At 44.1% G+C, this 16,058-nt stretch overlaps 1 protein-coding gene across 1 annotated transcript in view; it reads left to right on the plus strand.

The window, feature by feature from the left end:
• The window catches only part of LOC106745088 (neuroligin-4, Y-linked-like), a 244,673-nt gene that overhangs the window by 62,417 nt on the left and 166,198 nt on the right, over positions 1-16,058 (plus strand). Inside the window, exons 3-4 of the mRNA XM_014620364.1 lie at positions 1,180-1,588; positions 2,822-2,997. Of these exons, the coding sequence (XP_014475850.1) occupies positions 1,341-1,588; positions 2,822-2,997 (424 nt within the window). The 5' untranslated portion in view covers positions 1,180-1,340. The remainder of the gene's footprint in view (positions 1-1,179; positions 1,589-2,821; positions 2,998-16,058) is intronic.

A 16,058-nucleotide genomic window follows, 5' to 3' on the forward strand; every position in this document is an offset into this window, starting at 1 on the left:
TTAAAGTATGTTGCATTGAGAACGTATATAATCGTATACATATACATATATAAGGGAGATTAACAAAAAGATGTATAATTTCCTATCTTACTTCAGATAAGAACGACGCGCAACGAGCGCCAAGTAGAAACGTGCATATATTTTGCGCCGGAGACGCGGAGATCTTCCGTCGCGAATTTCGAAGCGGCATGTTAATTAGCTCGCATCAACGTATTTGTTTCCGCTAAAATATAGAGGACGCACGACTTTCATAGACAGTGCCCTCTCTTCTCCCGTCCTCCCTTCCGAGCGCTTATCGAACTTCGTTAACTTCTCACGCTTATCCATCGTTCCCCGTCTCCTTTCCCCTTCCTACTTCCCTTCGGCCATTTTATTCCCTATCTCCCATCAGCGTCGCGGATGAAACTTTCTGTCGCGAGATTAGAATTTGCTAATAATCGAAGGAGCGATAAAGGGCGTTGCGTTACTCTCGCGAGACCGATCCGACGGAATATCGATTACCCAGTCGTGATATGTATTCAATTATCCATTTTTCCCTTTTTTATCGAATATCATTGTCATTGCCCAATGGGATCGCGGAAACCGCAGCGCGTATTAATTAAATATTGATATAGTTAATTGAACGGCATGTTAAATAAATACGTCGCCAAACCGGCGGCGCAACCGCCGCAGCCAGGAAATTAAAACTAACAAAAACACGAAATTAATTGATGCGACCGAGTAGGCGCTCGAGCGGAATAAAATGCGACCCTCTCCATTCGTTGAAATCTCGCTCGTTGCAACGATCTCGAGTCGAATGCTAATTAATGATCATTTGTGGCGTTATTGTTAGAACGCGAATTTTGTCTTCCGTACGTCATTCGCGGTTCCGATTGTTGCGTCTTCATTAATTTCGACCATTATTATTATTATTATTATTGAGCCACTCAATGCGACAGGAATCCATCGAGGGTGGCGTATTTAACGCCGAATATTATTATCGGGGATATTTTTATTATCAACGTAGATTAATTACAAGCCTCGGCAAAAAGCCGCGTGAAGGTCGCAATATCGAATGGCAAATTCCACGGGTAGAAATAACGATCGAGAGAGAGAGAGAGAGAGAGAGAGAGAGAGTGCAGCGACGTGATCGATAATCAATGATCCAGAGGAGCCGCGCGGCTCGTGTGATATTTCCAGAAGTGCCCAGCACCGGAACGGCGTAAGCACGGCTGCGGGGTCGCAGTTAATTGCGCGGACGTAAATGAGGAACGATCGTTGCCGAGCGGTGCCGAGGTGATCCATAGATCGTGTCGGGCGTGATCAGTTGCGGGTAGCACGGGCGAGGGGAGGGTGGCAAGATGGAACTCTTCTTGATACTCGTTTGCCTGATCGCGCCGCCCGCCCTCTCGCTCTCCATCAAGAGCAAGCTCAATCCACGAATCGTGCAGACGCGCTACGGCGATGTGCAGGGCGTCACGAGGTCCTTCGAGTACGCCAAGTTCCTCAAGCCGATCGACGTGTACCTCGGCATACCATACGCCACACCGCCGGTCGGCAGCAACCGCTTCTCCCCGACGAGAGCTCCGAGTCCTTGGGAAGGAGTCAGGTAAACCCGCCCTCGTTTCTCCCTCTTACTTCCTCCCCGTTTCCTTCCCTTTTTTTCGTCGCCCTCCTCCGGCATAATTGCGGGTGGTTTAATTTCCCGGGGTGCGTATATATATACGGCGAAACGAAGGGTCGCCGGTCGTAACTCCATCGTCGTTGAATAAACAACATGGGGCTCGTTATTTTTTAGCGCGCTTTCTAAAACGCGTGCCCGCCACGACGTAATCGCGCGAGATGTAAAATTGACACCGAGAATTAGACCTCTCTCTCTTTCGCAGAGTGCGCGCTGCAAACGAGTTTCGTGCGGATACTTGCAGATTATTCACGAAAGGGGGAAAGAGAGAAGTTCTCATTTGCAAGTTCTTTCTTGGAGGAGCGCGCGACTTCTCAGAGAGATGAATTGGGTGACCGAAGCTCCTTCAGTGTTTCCGCGCGGAACATCGAGTCGAAAGGACCGCCTCTGTATTATTTTCCATCCTCTCGGTGGACAAATCGCCGGGCTGGTCCGCGAATTCCAAATCGGAATTTTGCTTCGTAGCGAGAGAAAGAGAGAGAGAGAGAGAGAGAGAGAGAGAGAGAGAGAGTTTACGGCCACTTGGGCAGAAAGTTACGTCGAGGCCAATCAATTTTTATTCCCGCGCGCGCGAGTTCGATCGCATTTATGACCTTCTCCCAGTTTCGGGAGCGGCGCTCTTATAACAAGCGCGCCATCTCCGCTCACGAGATACTTCGCTATCTTCTCGAGATACTTCGGATACCGTGCAGTGTTCGTAACTCGAAGCGTCCGGGAGGCATCGTGGGATACGTCCTGCCCGAAATTATGCCAAGATTTTCCCGGGCGGATCTTACGCAGTTTTGGCATCCTCGGCGTCGCAACGTCATTCGAAATCCGGCCGCGAGTTCGAAAAAGCGCGAATTTCTGCGGCTCGCAGCAACGATAACGGATTAAACGGATGATAACGGATTGGTTTATCGCGGCGCCGGCGCGAGTTCCGCCGTGAAATAAAATCTCGCCCCTCCGGCACTTGACACGCAGGATATCGCTTCTATCGGGACGCGGACTATCTGTACAGGTTAACATCGTGCGTTTACAGGACTAAGACCGTTCGATAAATCCGTTTGCCCCGAAGCTCACCTTCCCAGACAACGTTCGTCCCGACCCGAGTAATACGCCGTTCTCCGCCGGCGAAACTTCGGGCCGCTATAACGCACCAACGATTTCCGATTTCCGCAGATTATCGGATTCGGTCGGTCCGGTCTGTCCCCAAAAGCTGCCGGACATCGCGAACGAGCAGGAAGCGCTCGAGCGAATGCCTAAGGGAAGGCTCGAGTACCTGAAGAGACTACTGCCACATCTGCGCAACCAGAGCGAAGACTGCCTCTATCTGAACATCTACGCACCTGCCATGGGTGAGTGAACATGTGAACAAGCGAGCGAAACACAACGGGAACAACGTTGCAACCAACGCACATACGCGGACCGACGGTTACAACGTTGTTCCTTATCGGAGCTCTCACACCGAAACGCGCGACAGGAAGTTGCAGTAAAATCAATCGATCCGATATCGAAACTTCTTTGTACGGCGGGGACATAAGTTGCCCGTAGCTCCGAGAGAGACGATATGCTTTCGACATTATCACGAGAGAACTTTGCAACGTGATTCTCGCGAAGCTGCGTTTACTCCTTCACGGCGGGTTACAGGGAGGTCTTAAATCAATACCGACACACTTCCCGGCTACTTGTGTGTTGTTATAGTCTTCTGGAACATTTCTGCTCGGACGAGACTCGGACTCTCGCTCGGGGTATGTATTAAGCGACAACATTCGTGGCCTTTGCGGATCGAGTGTCGAATAACGAGTCTGCAGATTTGGAGATTCGGAAACTTCAGTTGGAAACTTGCACGTTCGATTTAACGCCACCGGGAAAAATAATTCGCCGGCGCGAAGAATTTTATGCCGTCGCAGCAAAATCTCTCGGTTATTACGCGGACAACAAAACGATTCGTTAAGAACGCTAATTGTTGGATTATTTTGCTAAATCTACATATTATTTTGCTGCAAACGCAAATTAGTAAGTGTGGAAAAACACTATTTTGTTCTGCACGGAAGAAAAAGTGTTAATTCAAGTAGATAATTACTCCAACACTCCTTAACGAACTTTTATTTGGGACAGGCAATGTTTACTCGAACTCAAGTAAAATATTTTCCAAGTTTTCCCAACGGTAAAATTATTTTTCCCCGTGTGTGCGACCGAAAGGGAACTTATCCTTTGTCATTATTACAAAATTCGGCGAAATTAATATTTCCAAACAAACACGTCCCGCGCTCTTAGAACGCGAGATGTCCTCGACAATTTTTTCACGCGAATAACGAGCCAGATATACGCGTCAATTTTCTCGTCGAAAAGAAGGAGAAGAAAATAATAGAATCCCAGAGACGGGCACGAAGGAAACGGAATACCGGATGAGCATTAGCGGATGAAGTGGTCGTCTTTGCTGGTCGTCGAGCCGGCGGCGATGAATGAGTGACGCGAAAATCTGCGAAGATGCGGGGTGGTAAAACCGAAGGGGCGGTAAGAGCGGGTAAAGTCGGAGGCAGGAAAAGCCGCTCTCCCGGCACGACGAGGCGAGGCCGGACGTTTTGTTCGTTACACGGTGTCCCGATTAAAAAACGATTTTGAAGGCGATTCACTGGCGGCCCAAATTGAATCGCTAATCTAAGTTTGAGGGAACTTTCCGCGAAGTTGGAAGGCACTGTGAATTATGACGGCCGGGAATAGATGTCATTGACCCCCGCGCTCGCTGCACGCGCGCGCGCGCGAACGATCCTTATATAGCGGGCGGCTCGCGCGGATCGTCTGAAACTGAACTTCCCCGGGATTGCGCGGGTTATTGAGCCTCGCCCGAACCGACGTCTGGCCGAGAAGACACGCGGAACATTCCGGATAGATCGGAAATTAGAATTTGCATGATGGATAATTATTAAAGCTGGGATGATCGACGCGCGCCGGATGATATTCTTTGCAGAGGATATCACAAAAGGCTCGGCGTTTCGAGCGTCTAGCGGACCCGCTGCCTGGTTCCTGGAAATATCTGTATAAAAAAATTACGTCTGTTACGATCGTTTGGATTTCACTCAAATCAGACTTTGGAAATCTACACGGGAAAAATATTGTAACAAAAATTATTACCAAATTCTAATAAAAAGTAGTAACATTTACGAAAAAAAATGCTTCTCCTGATTATAATTTTTTTTCACTGTGATGATAATAGTTACAAGCCTTAAATAAGTTTCTTTCGGCATAAAATCTCTATATGGATCTTTCGTAATTTTGCAGAATTGTTCAGATCGAAAGTGTCTTGGATATTGTTTGCGGAAAATAATTTTGTCCGTTACGATTGTCTGGAGTTTACTCGTACTAGACTCCTGGGATCTAGAAATCCATGGTACGTAGAAACTCTGCATGGTCCTCTGGCAACTCTGCGGAATTGTTCAGACCGAAAGTCCTCGTATTGATTCCATTGGCTACGGTAGTTTCTTCCCCGTCGCGGGTACGCGTGGGATCGTTTGTATGTATTCTTGCGGCAAAGAAAACACGGTCTAGTCACATTTGTCGTTCAATTTCCGGTCCGAAGTCACCGGCGAACGCGGAACACACAGCTCGGAGGCATTGGAGAAAGCGAAATTTTCTATTTCGCCGGGAAAATTCAATGATATACGATTATTGAAACACTATTCACTGGGGCCGACATACGCGCAGCATAAAAAGCTTCCCTCGGTGCCGCACGCGTGTAGACAGAAAGAGAAAGTTCGACGAGAGAAAGAGAGAGAGAGGTATGTAAGGGCGAGAAAGCAGGTTAGGTTGTGACAATGAAAAGGATTGAAGATGAAGAGGTATAACAGCGTCGAGAAATATATTGCGTGTACCCGCTACGTTGTTCGACGTTGCCTCCGCGGTTGGAAACTGAAGAGGGTGAGAGATCGTATATGTGTGCGTGTGTGCGTACTTATGTACGTGTGTTATGTGACAGCGGAAGATTTATCGAATATTTTTCATTTTTCTGACGTGCAGCCGACACCTGCCTCGAAATTGCTCGCCGAAATCTCCGCGCCGCTCTGCTGCGAGCTGTGTAAAGATTTCGCCAAGTTACAATGTGAAGTCTACTATATAATCCGGGTCCTTCGCAGTTTTTGCAATTGTCGCTACAATCGCCAAGACCATGCGATTCCTTGGTTTTGCGACAAGTTAATCCGTACACGTCCGGATTGACTTAAAATATCGAGAGATACACGAAATTTATCTCTCTTTTATGAAATCAACAAGTATAACAGAGTCGAGGGAAAATCTTATTCGAGAAATAAAAATTGCGATGAATGTATGTAGTATGTATGTGTGTATGCATGTGTGTGTGTGTGTGTGTGTGTGTGTGTGGAAACTCCTGCGTAATAAAAAAATCGCAAAGGAAAGTTTCTCTCGGGTCTTTGTAAAATGGACTAATTACACGAGAAATAATTAATATCAACTCGAAACTCATATTCTCACATATAAATAAGGATATACAGTTTCGTATAAAAATAAAACTTGCTTTCAATAAATCATGAAAAAATTCCATATATTTCCACTAAAAATATCATATTCTTATTATCCAAAAAATACGCGATAAAATTCAGCTTGGTTACTACAAGCGCAGAAATTAATCGAATAGAAAATCCTTTCGTAGACTATTTATATTAGGTTTTGACTATTAAATATCGCTATGGCTACATAGGTAGCAAAAGCAACAATATCGGCTATGTCGAAAGAATCTTTTCGAGCTATTTTGCATATAATTGAATGAAAATTCTCATTAGCTGTTTAGCTGTAATGACCGATGCATCTAAATAACAAGTTATCTCCCGACAAAACTTCAAAGATCGGCTTTATTGCATTTTTATTTGTTTCATTTCCTAACAATTGCGTGCGCGCAACTCTACGCCGCCGGCCTTCAGACTGTTCGTGCATCGGTTCACATTTTCTGCTCTTCTGAATTCAATGTTTCGAATTTTTCACTTCGGTAAATGGAGAAATATTTCTAACAATTCCGGCTATTCGAAAATATGAACAAACTGAAAATCGTTTTTTCTGAAATTTCAAACCTTTCCATTTCTCTTGATACTAATTTTTTTCTGTCTATCGATTTAAAGCTGGTGACCGCAAAATCACCACAGTATTTGAGAGCTGTGCGCGGCAAGCCATTTTTCTCTGTTTTCAATAATAGTCAACCATTAAGAAAGATTATCACCCTCTCCGTTGTCGTTATTTCCAGCCTATTTATTGGCAATCAGCGTGATCGGCAATTAAATCGACGGCCGGGAGAGCGAGACTTCGCGCTCGATAACGGTTCATGAAGTAATAATACGAAGTCTTCGATTGCGTCCTAGCGACGCGATCTCCCGGTAAAGTACCGTCCCCAGATAACCGTGAAGGGTATACGTTTCCTCCGGCGCGGTATTGTCTTCCAGATTCTTACGTAATGGAAATTTCTATCGAAAGTTCGGATCCAGTTAATGCACGTCGTCGGCACTTCCAACCCTCTCCCCTCCGCCGTGCTTCCCCGCTTGCCCCTTCGCCGACTTCGGGGCGAGTTTCCGTTTTCCTTGGAAGACTTGCAATTACACGGCCGCCTGCACTCACAATTCCGGCGACGATAGGTAAAGCCGAGTATCGAACGTATGGCGGAAGTGGAAGTGGAGAAAGACGAGGAGAGAGAGGGCGAGACAGAAGAGGAAGAAGAAGAAGAAGAAGTTTTCGAGGCGCGAACTAATAATCGAATCAACTAAGTTCGCGGAATTTGTTTCAACTTCAGGAATACTTCGGAATAAGGATCCCCGACCCCTCGTCCTTCACAGGTCTTTCGCAGGGGAGTGCGCTCCTCTTGCTTCTTTTTAGGCGAAAAGTGTGTCTCGCGAAATGATTTATTCCCCTCACGCTGAAAGTAAAGTACCCTTCCCCAAGTTCGTTGGGATTCCTCGCTTCGGCTACGGTTCCCGAAAATATCGATGTAATCGACGTAATGTGATCGGAACGGCTTCTTATTAAAAGTTACCGGACTTGCCGAGAGAACGCCACATGATTGCAGTGTACAGTCGGTCACAGGACGGTTGCATTCGTTTTTTTTACATGCTTAGGAACACACAAAAGGTTTGACGAAACGAAACAATAATTCACGAATATACGCAGTAGATAGTCAGATAACTGTCAGCTGGGAAGAGAGAGAGAGAGAGAGAGAGAGAAAGTCACCAAAATTCAATGCGGAATTTCCCATCGTCATGAAGCCACGTTGTTAAGCCGGATGAAGAATTAAACGGCTGATACGCGATACGTTTGGAAAATAATTTTCCGTAATTTCACGGTGCATTTGCAGAAATAACTTCGGGACATTATACGCGCGTTAAGCTCGCGACGCAGCGACAGGAAATTTAATGTGGTGAGCCGAGGGAAATCGCACACATCCTTCCCCTTTCCGTGAAAGAGAACGTCGCAAGTGCGGAGTGCGCATTCGCCCGACTTCCGGCCCGAAAAGACATTACTAATAGCTCTCGTCGCCGTGATTAATGGTGCTCGAGTGCGGCTCCGTTTAATCGTTTTATTAATTACACCGGTTAACGAAGGTCACCGCACACAGACCGTCATTTATTACGCACGATGTCCCGATTGAGACTGACAGGCGGGAGCATCGGCGGGCTCCGCCTAAACGATTCGACGTTGATCAACGTGTAGGGACGACTCGATGTTGATCAACGTGTAGGGACCTGAAAATCCTTCCGACACCATTAATAATAATAATAACAATTATTATTATTATTATTACAGTAACAACAATAATCATAATAATTAATAGAAAAGAAGATAGTATTACGACTCCCCTTAATATCTCCGCTATCAGATGGCAAATTCTAACGATAACTTATGGAATTATTTGTTTAATAAAGAAATAAATATTTCCTAATTTTAAATCTGAAATCGATTAAACGACACTTTGACGGATGTAATCATTAAATTTTCAATGTAAACTATTGGTTATTAATAAAGTTATCATACAAAATGGGAAGCTACAATATTACCTTCTCTTTTAACAAATAAGAGTAATTTGAAAATTCATAAGAAGAAATGGGAATTTATGGGAATTAACGTTAAAAACAATTTTCGGAAATATACTGTGAAATTATCTCGACTTATTCTCATCCGGGTGCTTGGCATCTTACTTAAACGTAAGCAATATGAGAGCGTTACTTCTCACAAGCCGGATTTCCCGTAAGTTAAAAATTAAACGTGGTCGAACGAAATTTCCCTGCTGATGCAAGACTGCGGCATTTAATTTTACATCGGAGATATTAAAATACTTGTGCACGGGTCGGCGTGTTCCCTTTACCGGCTGCTCGAAGAAGGGCGTTATAATAAGAAAGAAAAAAAGAGATACCTATGGCCATCCCTCTGAACTGTTTCACGATACAATTTTAAAGTCGACGTTCTCTCCCTCTCTCTCTCTCTCTCTTTCTCTCTCACCCGCTTCTCACATTTTGCTGCATAATTCAGGAAGTTCCGCGAGCAGGAGACTGCAGGATAAAGGAGGGGATCGATTCGCTGCTGATTTAATTATCTTTTAATGAAAGCCGAGATTTCCCCGGATGTTGTAATTTTACATTGCCCGCGCGAACTGCGCAAACGCGGAATATAAATGGTAATTAAAGCTTGCCAGATGGACCGCGTTGCGCAATCCCTACCGATATAACCAAAATACACCACGGCTAAGTGAGGTCTGACAGACTTGTTAACTTAGCTGGATTTATTGCCGCTTTCCATCCCCAGACTACTCGCCCATAGCTCCCTGCTAATTTGTTAGTCAACCTAATGACGATTCTCTCTAAACCTCGCGAAAGCCTAAGGGGAACATATCTCTCACCCGGTTTCCACATTCATCAGCAATTCTCGAAACTGATAAATAAGACGGCGGACAAATTGTGTTATAAATCTTGAAGCGAAAGGTGTAACGAGATATCTATAAAATTTACAATAAGCGTACCAATGTTAAAAAAGAAACCAGTTAAAAAACTTGATCGCAGTATAAGATCGTCTTGCTTAGAAAAATAAATGATTGGTGTTGTGTTAAGGAATATCAGAACGTTTGCGCGCGGAAAAACCTTCACTCAAATGCTAATTGTTCATCGAGGACGGTAAATATACACATAAACTTATTAGAAACAAGATGTATATGGATTGAATGACAAAGTGGCGCATAAAAGGAAATAAAAATTTGACGAAAATCACGGGTATGTAAAAGATTTAACAAAAAATATTAACAAAGACCGATTTTAACACGAGCAGAAAATATTTACCGCGCACGTATCAGTTTGGGCATTTTCTCCGAAAGGAAGACTCGTATCGCATAATTCACCGGTTCTAAGAGTCGAAAGATAGTTCCTCAAAGGTGAGAAATGTAGAGTGCGAAATCCAAAGGAGACTCTAGGGAATGTCCGGCGTCTATCGAGTGTTTAGACGGATGGATGTGGCGTTCAGGAACGAGGAGGGGAAGATGTACCGGTACACTCGCGAGCAACGCACTGAGTCGGGACTATTTTAATTGAACAACGTGGAACAACTTTAATTAAAGAGAACTATTCTCTGCCAGAGGGGATATCTTCCTCGGCGACAGCAGAGTGCAAAGACAAGTGTATTTTGTCCGGACGCCTGGTGCTTTTACGAGCGGACGACGACGATGAACCCGAGTCGCCGTGCATCCCCGCCGGATAAGCCTCGCATGTGCAAAGGGAGTTTCCGAATGATTTTGCGCAAATTAGCGGCAGCTAATGGGCGTAATGGCATCCTTTCATGCGCAAAGGATCGCATCCTCGCGCCGCTAAAGTAATTAATTATCCGTGGAGTTACCAATAGCGCGTGTACGGGGCGGCCTCTCCGCGATGCTTGTAATATATATCAGCTCGTTTCGTATTCTCCTAACCCCCGTCATTCACGTCATTTCCGTCATGAAATACGAAAGCACGTTAATACTGTTCCACTCCGCGCAGATCGATCCTATGCCGCATATCCGATGTTCCGAAATTGAAATTTTCGCGTAACTCCTCGCGTCCGACCTGAGGATCAGAGAAGGACGAAAGAGCGAGCATGTCGTATCTCAACCGTGAAACACGGCGTGAAGTCAACGAGACTCTGATCCCGCGATCACTGACCGCCAATGCCGCGATATTTTCAATTTCAATATTGCCCTTCGATACCCACGATTGTTCAAGATCCCTTCCGGTACGGATCTGGAAATTTCAGGATGTTGTGTTGCGTCTGACCACAGCCACCGCACTCTCACAATGGTTCAATTAACGGAGATTGCGATCGACTAGAAGCGCGCAAACATATTTCCGGCCCAGCCGTAGCAAGGTAATCGGACTTGTCACTACTGGCAACATCGATTCTGTCCTTCGTTGCTAAGCAATAATTCTCTGCTATCGCTCGCGACCTCTCGGGCAGAACACTAATTCGTCTCCTCCGCTCCGCTATCTCTCGGCCTTTTCTACACTTGGCGGATTTCGCGTTTTGCCATCGCACAAAACATTGATATCGCGTTAAATGGCGATGAAGACGATTAGCAAATGGCGAATAAAAATGAAAAAAATGCTATATAATTTTCTATCGTTTTTTCGAAAAAAATTTTTAAATATTGAAAATGCTTTTTAAAGGGAGATTATATATGTTTATAGAAAGAGAATTTCTGGAAATTACGTGAGGAGAAAAGAAAGTTTTTCACATTTTCCTAAATAATATTTTCGTGATATAAAATGTACGAGAAGTTAAGGTTAGATGTAGAGTGCCGTATTTTCAATAACGCATTAAGGGAGCCGCTCATAAATTTAATATTTATGAAGCAAAATTACCTTCCTATATCATTATTTCACTTAATAAATGTTAATTTGAAACAAAATTAAGTTAGTCATGCATATATAATATTGCAAATACGAGAATATTATTGTTTATTTTTCATATTAATGGTGTTTCTATTCATTAGTTGATCTAATAGAGATCCACAGATCATCGGAAGAGATATATAAATGTTTAAATATAGGAGTATATATTTATATTTTGAGTATTACTATAAGTTATAAACTTTACACTGCTGTATTTTCAAGAAAATATGGTCAATAATTCTAAAATTTTTGTACAATGTCACTATATTAGTCCTTAATATCACAACAGTTCTTCATTAAAATTTCAAATATTGTTTAGAAGAAATTAAAAATAGAGGTTAATTAAAACAACATTAACCTCAAGGAATACGTATAAAAGGTGTCACCTGTAGTTGCGAATATGTCATCTTTCGAATAGTCAATCTACCTATAATTGCGCCAATAATTGGGTTATATTTAAATCTGTATATAATGCAAGTTTCAGCGAATTCCTGAAAACGCATTTTGTGCTGCAACTATCTTAATTCGGTTGAATAGCGACGAATTGATACCAGATTCTGCGTTCCGCACGCGTAAGACCTCTTGACAAGTTTTTGGTTCTTGCATCTTGGTCTTTTGACAAAACTAATGGCGCTCGCTCGCAAATTTGCGACCGATCAATTTTTCGTCCGGCGCGCACACCGATCGCTTTCTTAACAAATTCCTCTTAATAATTCCCCCTGAAACTGGAAGGAGCGCAGGTGCAATCATTTTCCTCGTAATAGCGCCATAATTCACGCGAGACGTCGCGTGGTTCGCCGCTCCGCGTTCGCGACGTCGCCGTCGTCTCGAAAGGTCTTTCAACCCGGGCCTTCGGCTCTCTCCTCCTAGCCGGTATAACCCGGGTAATGCATGGACTTCCCGCGGATTAATTAAGAATAATTAAATTTCACCCGACGACGCCGCGGCACGGAAATTAATTTAGAGTTTTTCAAACTCCTCTCGAGAGCGAGAGGAGCGCTCCTTCTTCTTCGATCTTGATTTTTTTCGTCCTGAGAAAAATAACGCTGCGTCTCGGCTAGTCCCACCTCCGGTTTTAACCGCACCAGGGCCAAAAGCTGTGCGCGCGGTTATTGTTTCCATGGACCGATAATTAAATTTCTTTCGGCCGGCGGATCGCCTTAAACCTAACTCTCTTCTCAACCAATAACCCCGGAATTTCTTTCCGGCAAAGGCAGTTATGAAAAGTGCCGTTATCTTTTTGCTCCGCCCTCCCTTCTCTTTCTCTCCCTCTCTCTATCAGTCTGGATTAACGTTAACGAGAACAGAATAAGGCGGAAAAGATTACTCCAAAAACAATCGTGATACGGCCGGTGAGTTCAACGACATGAGACGAATTTAATGTACACTTGGCGGAATTTGCTATTAATTCTTTTTTCCCTCGCACGAAAATGAAATTTCACCCTCGGACAAACAAACGCAGCCGTGATGCCGGGCTTTCGATCTACGCTACTAGAGATAAGTAAATTAAGCATATTTTTTTCAAAGCTTTTTTGCGAACTCCGATTAATAATATATACGCGATAACGGGAGTGAACGGTTTTATTCAATTCTTTCCCACACACTCTTCACGGCCTGTCCGCGCTGTGGAATTTACGAATTTGACGTGCAAAATGCGCACGCTCGACGGACTTCCGCGGCGCGCCGCGTTCACCGGCGATTCCATCATATTAATTATGACGCGAATTTTCCATTGTTGTCTATCAATAATGCATGTTGGTAGCAGTGCGCGCGCGCTCGCGCGTTTTCGGACGAACTGTTGCTTCGTATATAGTTATTAATTACGTGCACAGTTATTAATTACGCTGACATCGAATATTAAAATTTTGATTAAAGCGCCGATTACCCGTAGCATATGTGTCGTCGCATAAAAGCGACCGGATGATTGTATCACCGGTGTTTAATCGGAGCACGCACTATGAATGAACGTCACATAACTGCAATAAGAGCAAACTGTGTCGTGTGCTTGCGCGCGAAAGTATAGTTGCATCGAACGTCAGATTAGTCTTTCCGTAATTGCCACCTTCCTTGACGTAACCGAACAAAGTGGAACGTTGCAGCTTCATAGAATCACCTGATGGCAATTAAACGATAATAACAGCGCGTGATGATAAATGTTAACGTGGCTAATGAAAGATAGTAAAAATAGAATTTCCGCAATGAAAAAAGATTAATCGACGACACGAAAAAATTATTTATACTTATACAATACATACTTTTTATTTCAATGTTATTTTATATTTAACGCCTGTTTTATTTGATGAAATATAATATTAATTTCTTTTTATAGATACGGAAATGAAACTGCACCTTTGCCTGTGATTCAAACGTGATTACGCACGCATTTTTTCTATTTACACATATACTGATAAAAATTATAGTGATTTATGGTACCGCAAAATGATTTTTACCGTGCATCTTACTTCGATCGAATAAATATTACTTGAATAGTAACACTTTTTTCTCAGTACAACAATAGTAAATTATATATTGTTCATTTTCGATAAAAGATTTTGTCAAAAATGAAACGACACTTGATGAAAGATTTTCTCAGAAATGAGACGACATTCGAGCTATGCTCGTTAGGATGAATACGGCGTTAAACGACATTTTAACGGCAAACGACACCCTTTCCCGACATCGTCTCTTCCCAGCATCGTTATCCGTCGTCGTCGGGTCGTCGTTATGCCTGCGATGGCGTCTATCAGTGTTCAATGAGGGATTATCCGAATCCAGCGCCGACTTAATGCGCGCAAGTTTACCGTACCGTTGGAACCGCGTGTCGTACTTATTAAACGCTGCTCGTGCGCATTCTGTATATGCACTTCGCTGCGCTCCGAATGCGACCAAACGCTACTTCCGACATGCTTCTGGAGAATACTCTCCGTCTTAACTGTTGTTGGCTAAATGGTTCATTAAGATCCTCGCACGCCACTCCGTTAGAGAGTTTGCTCGGACCCTGTGAAGTCCTCGCGAGTCCTGAACAGCTGACATCCTGGCACGCTCATTCCTCCCGCACGAGGATATATTTGAATCTCAAAACGGGCTATCATTCGATCGATTGACCGTGCAAAATTGGTAGACTGCGATAAAATTTATGCGCGACGTTGAAATCAGAAGAAATGCGATGGAATATATCATCTCCGATTTAACATCCGGTGTATGAAATGCGAATCAGAGCGGGGGATAAATTTGATATTAATGTTGATCTCTTTCGATTCGGCGCTCCTTTCCCGCCGTCGGATGGAGTGTCGCTCTAGAATTACGGATGTGAAATAATTTCAAATATTAAAACAGTACCGTCAAGTGTGCGCGCGTTGACAATCCGTTTCGAGCGCTCAACCGTAGACAATTTCACGTGGGAGCAAGTGGTAATTTCATTTGACGCTCGGCCTTCAGCGGGTTATGATATTTCTGTCGCCGGTTTAAAGTCCGTGCTCCTAACAAAGCCTCTTTTAAAAGACAGTAAATTTGAATGGTGCTTCTGCTCGTGGTCTCGCCAAACATGCACGTGCGTAAGATTAACTGTGTCATTACGGCAAGTTTGCCATTGTCCGGCGCACAAAAAGCTTCCCGACGATTCCGCTCAAAGTGGCCGGGCATAAGGATTTTCTTTTTACGGTGGACGTTGTGAATCATCAAATAAATACTTTCACGACTTCCTCTTTCACCGTTCCGCGAAGCATTCTCGCAAAACCCCAGGCACGTACGTGCTGGCGAAAAGCACGTCATGCTGACTCCTTCGCATTAGCTCCTGCACGCAACCGACGGAAAGTGCGATGCCAGTTTATGCTTCCGGATTTAACCGCCCGAATGGCGAACCAAAAACTCTCCACTTTACTTTGGAATCATCACATAACTTCGCTCGCGAAAATAAACAATTTTCCGCGATAAAAAATCCAAATATTGAGGAAAACATACCTCCCGAATATTTTGGAGTTTTATCACTGTGAAAACAATGCTGTGAAACTTTGGATTATTTTCAGCGGGATTCTGAACCGCGCGGGATTTAATTTTCAGCTACAACGAAACGTTTGTTCTAATATGTAGAAAATGCGCGTGATAATTCGGGCTTTCATTTTTTTTCCTCTTCGAAGCACGCGTGAAGAGTCGACAAACGAGGCGTTAACTCACGGGGGGGAGATTAAACGGCTCTTCAGGGGAATGCATACATTTCTCGAAAAAGCGAAGAAGCCTGTAGATATCGCTGTTCCGCGGAAGCGCTATACCGTCGTCTCAGGCGCTTCCGTCTGATTGATCGACGAACAAACCACAGTCGGCGTCGGTGCCCGGGTGATCGATCGCTCTCGTCTTCGACACAATCGCGTATCTCCACGGGTCGTTTTCTCGTTCCCCGATAAATCGCTTCACCGAGTAATTCGCGCATAAAACTACCGCGTGATTAGGATTAAGCGTCTTCTTAAGTCTCGGAGCTTTTCGGTTCTCTAGTTCACTGATATTTCCTGCGACTTTCGACT

The sequence above is a fragment of the Dinoponera quadriceps genome, unplaced genomic scaffold (assembly GCF_001313825.1).
Source record: "Dinoponera quadriceps isolate SergipeBrazil2010 unplaced genomic scaffold, ASM131382v1 scaffold717, whole genome shotgun sequence".
NCBI classification, from domain to species: domain Eukaryota; kingdom Metazoa; phylum Arthropoda; class Insecta; order Hymenoptera; family Formicidae; genus Dinoponera; species Dinoponera quadriceps.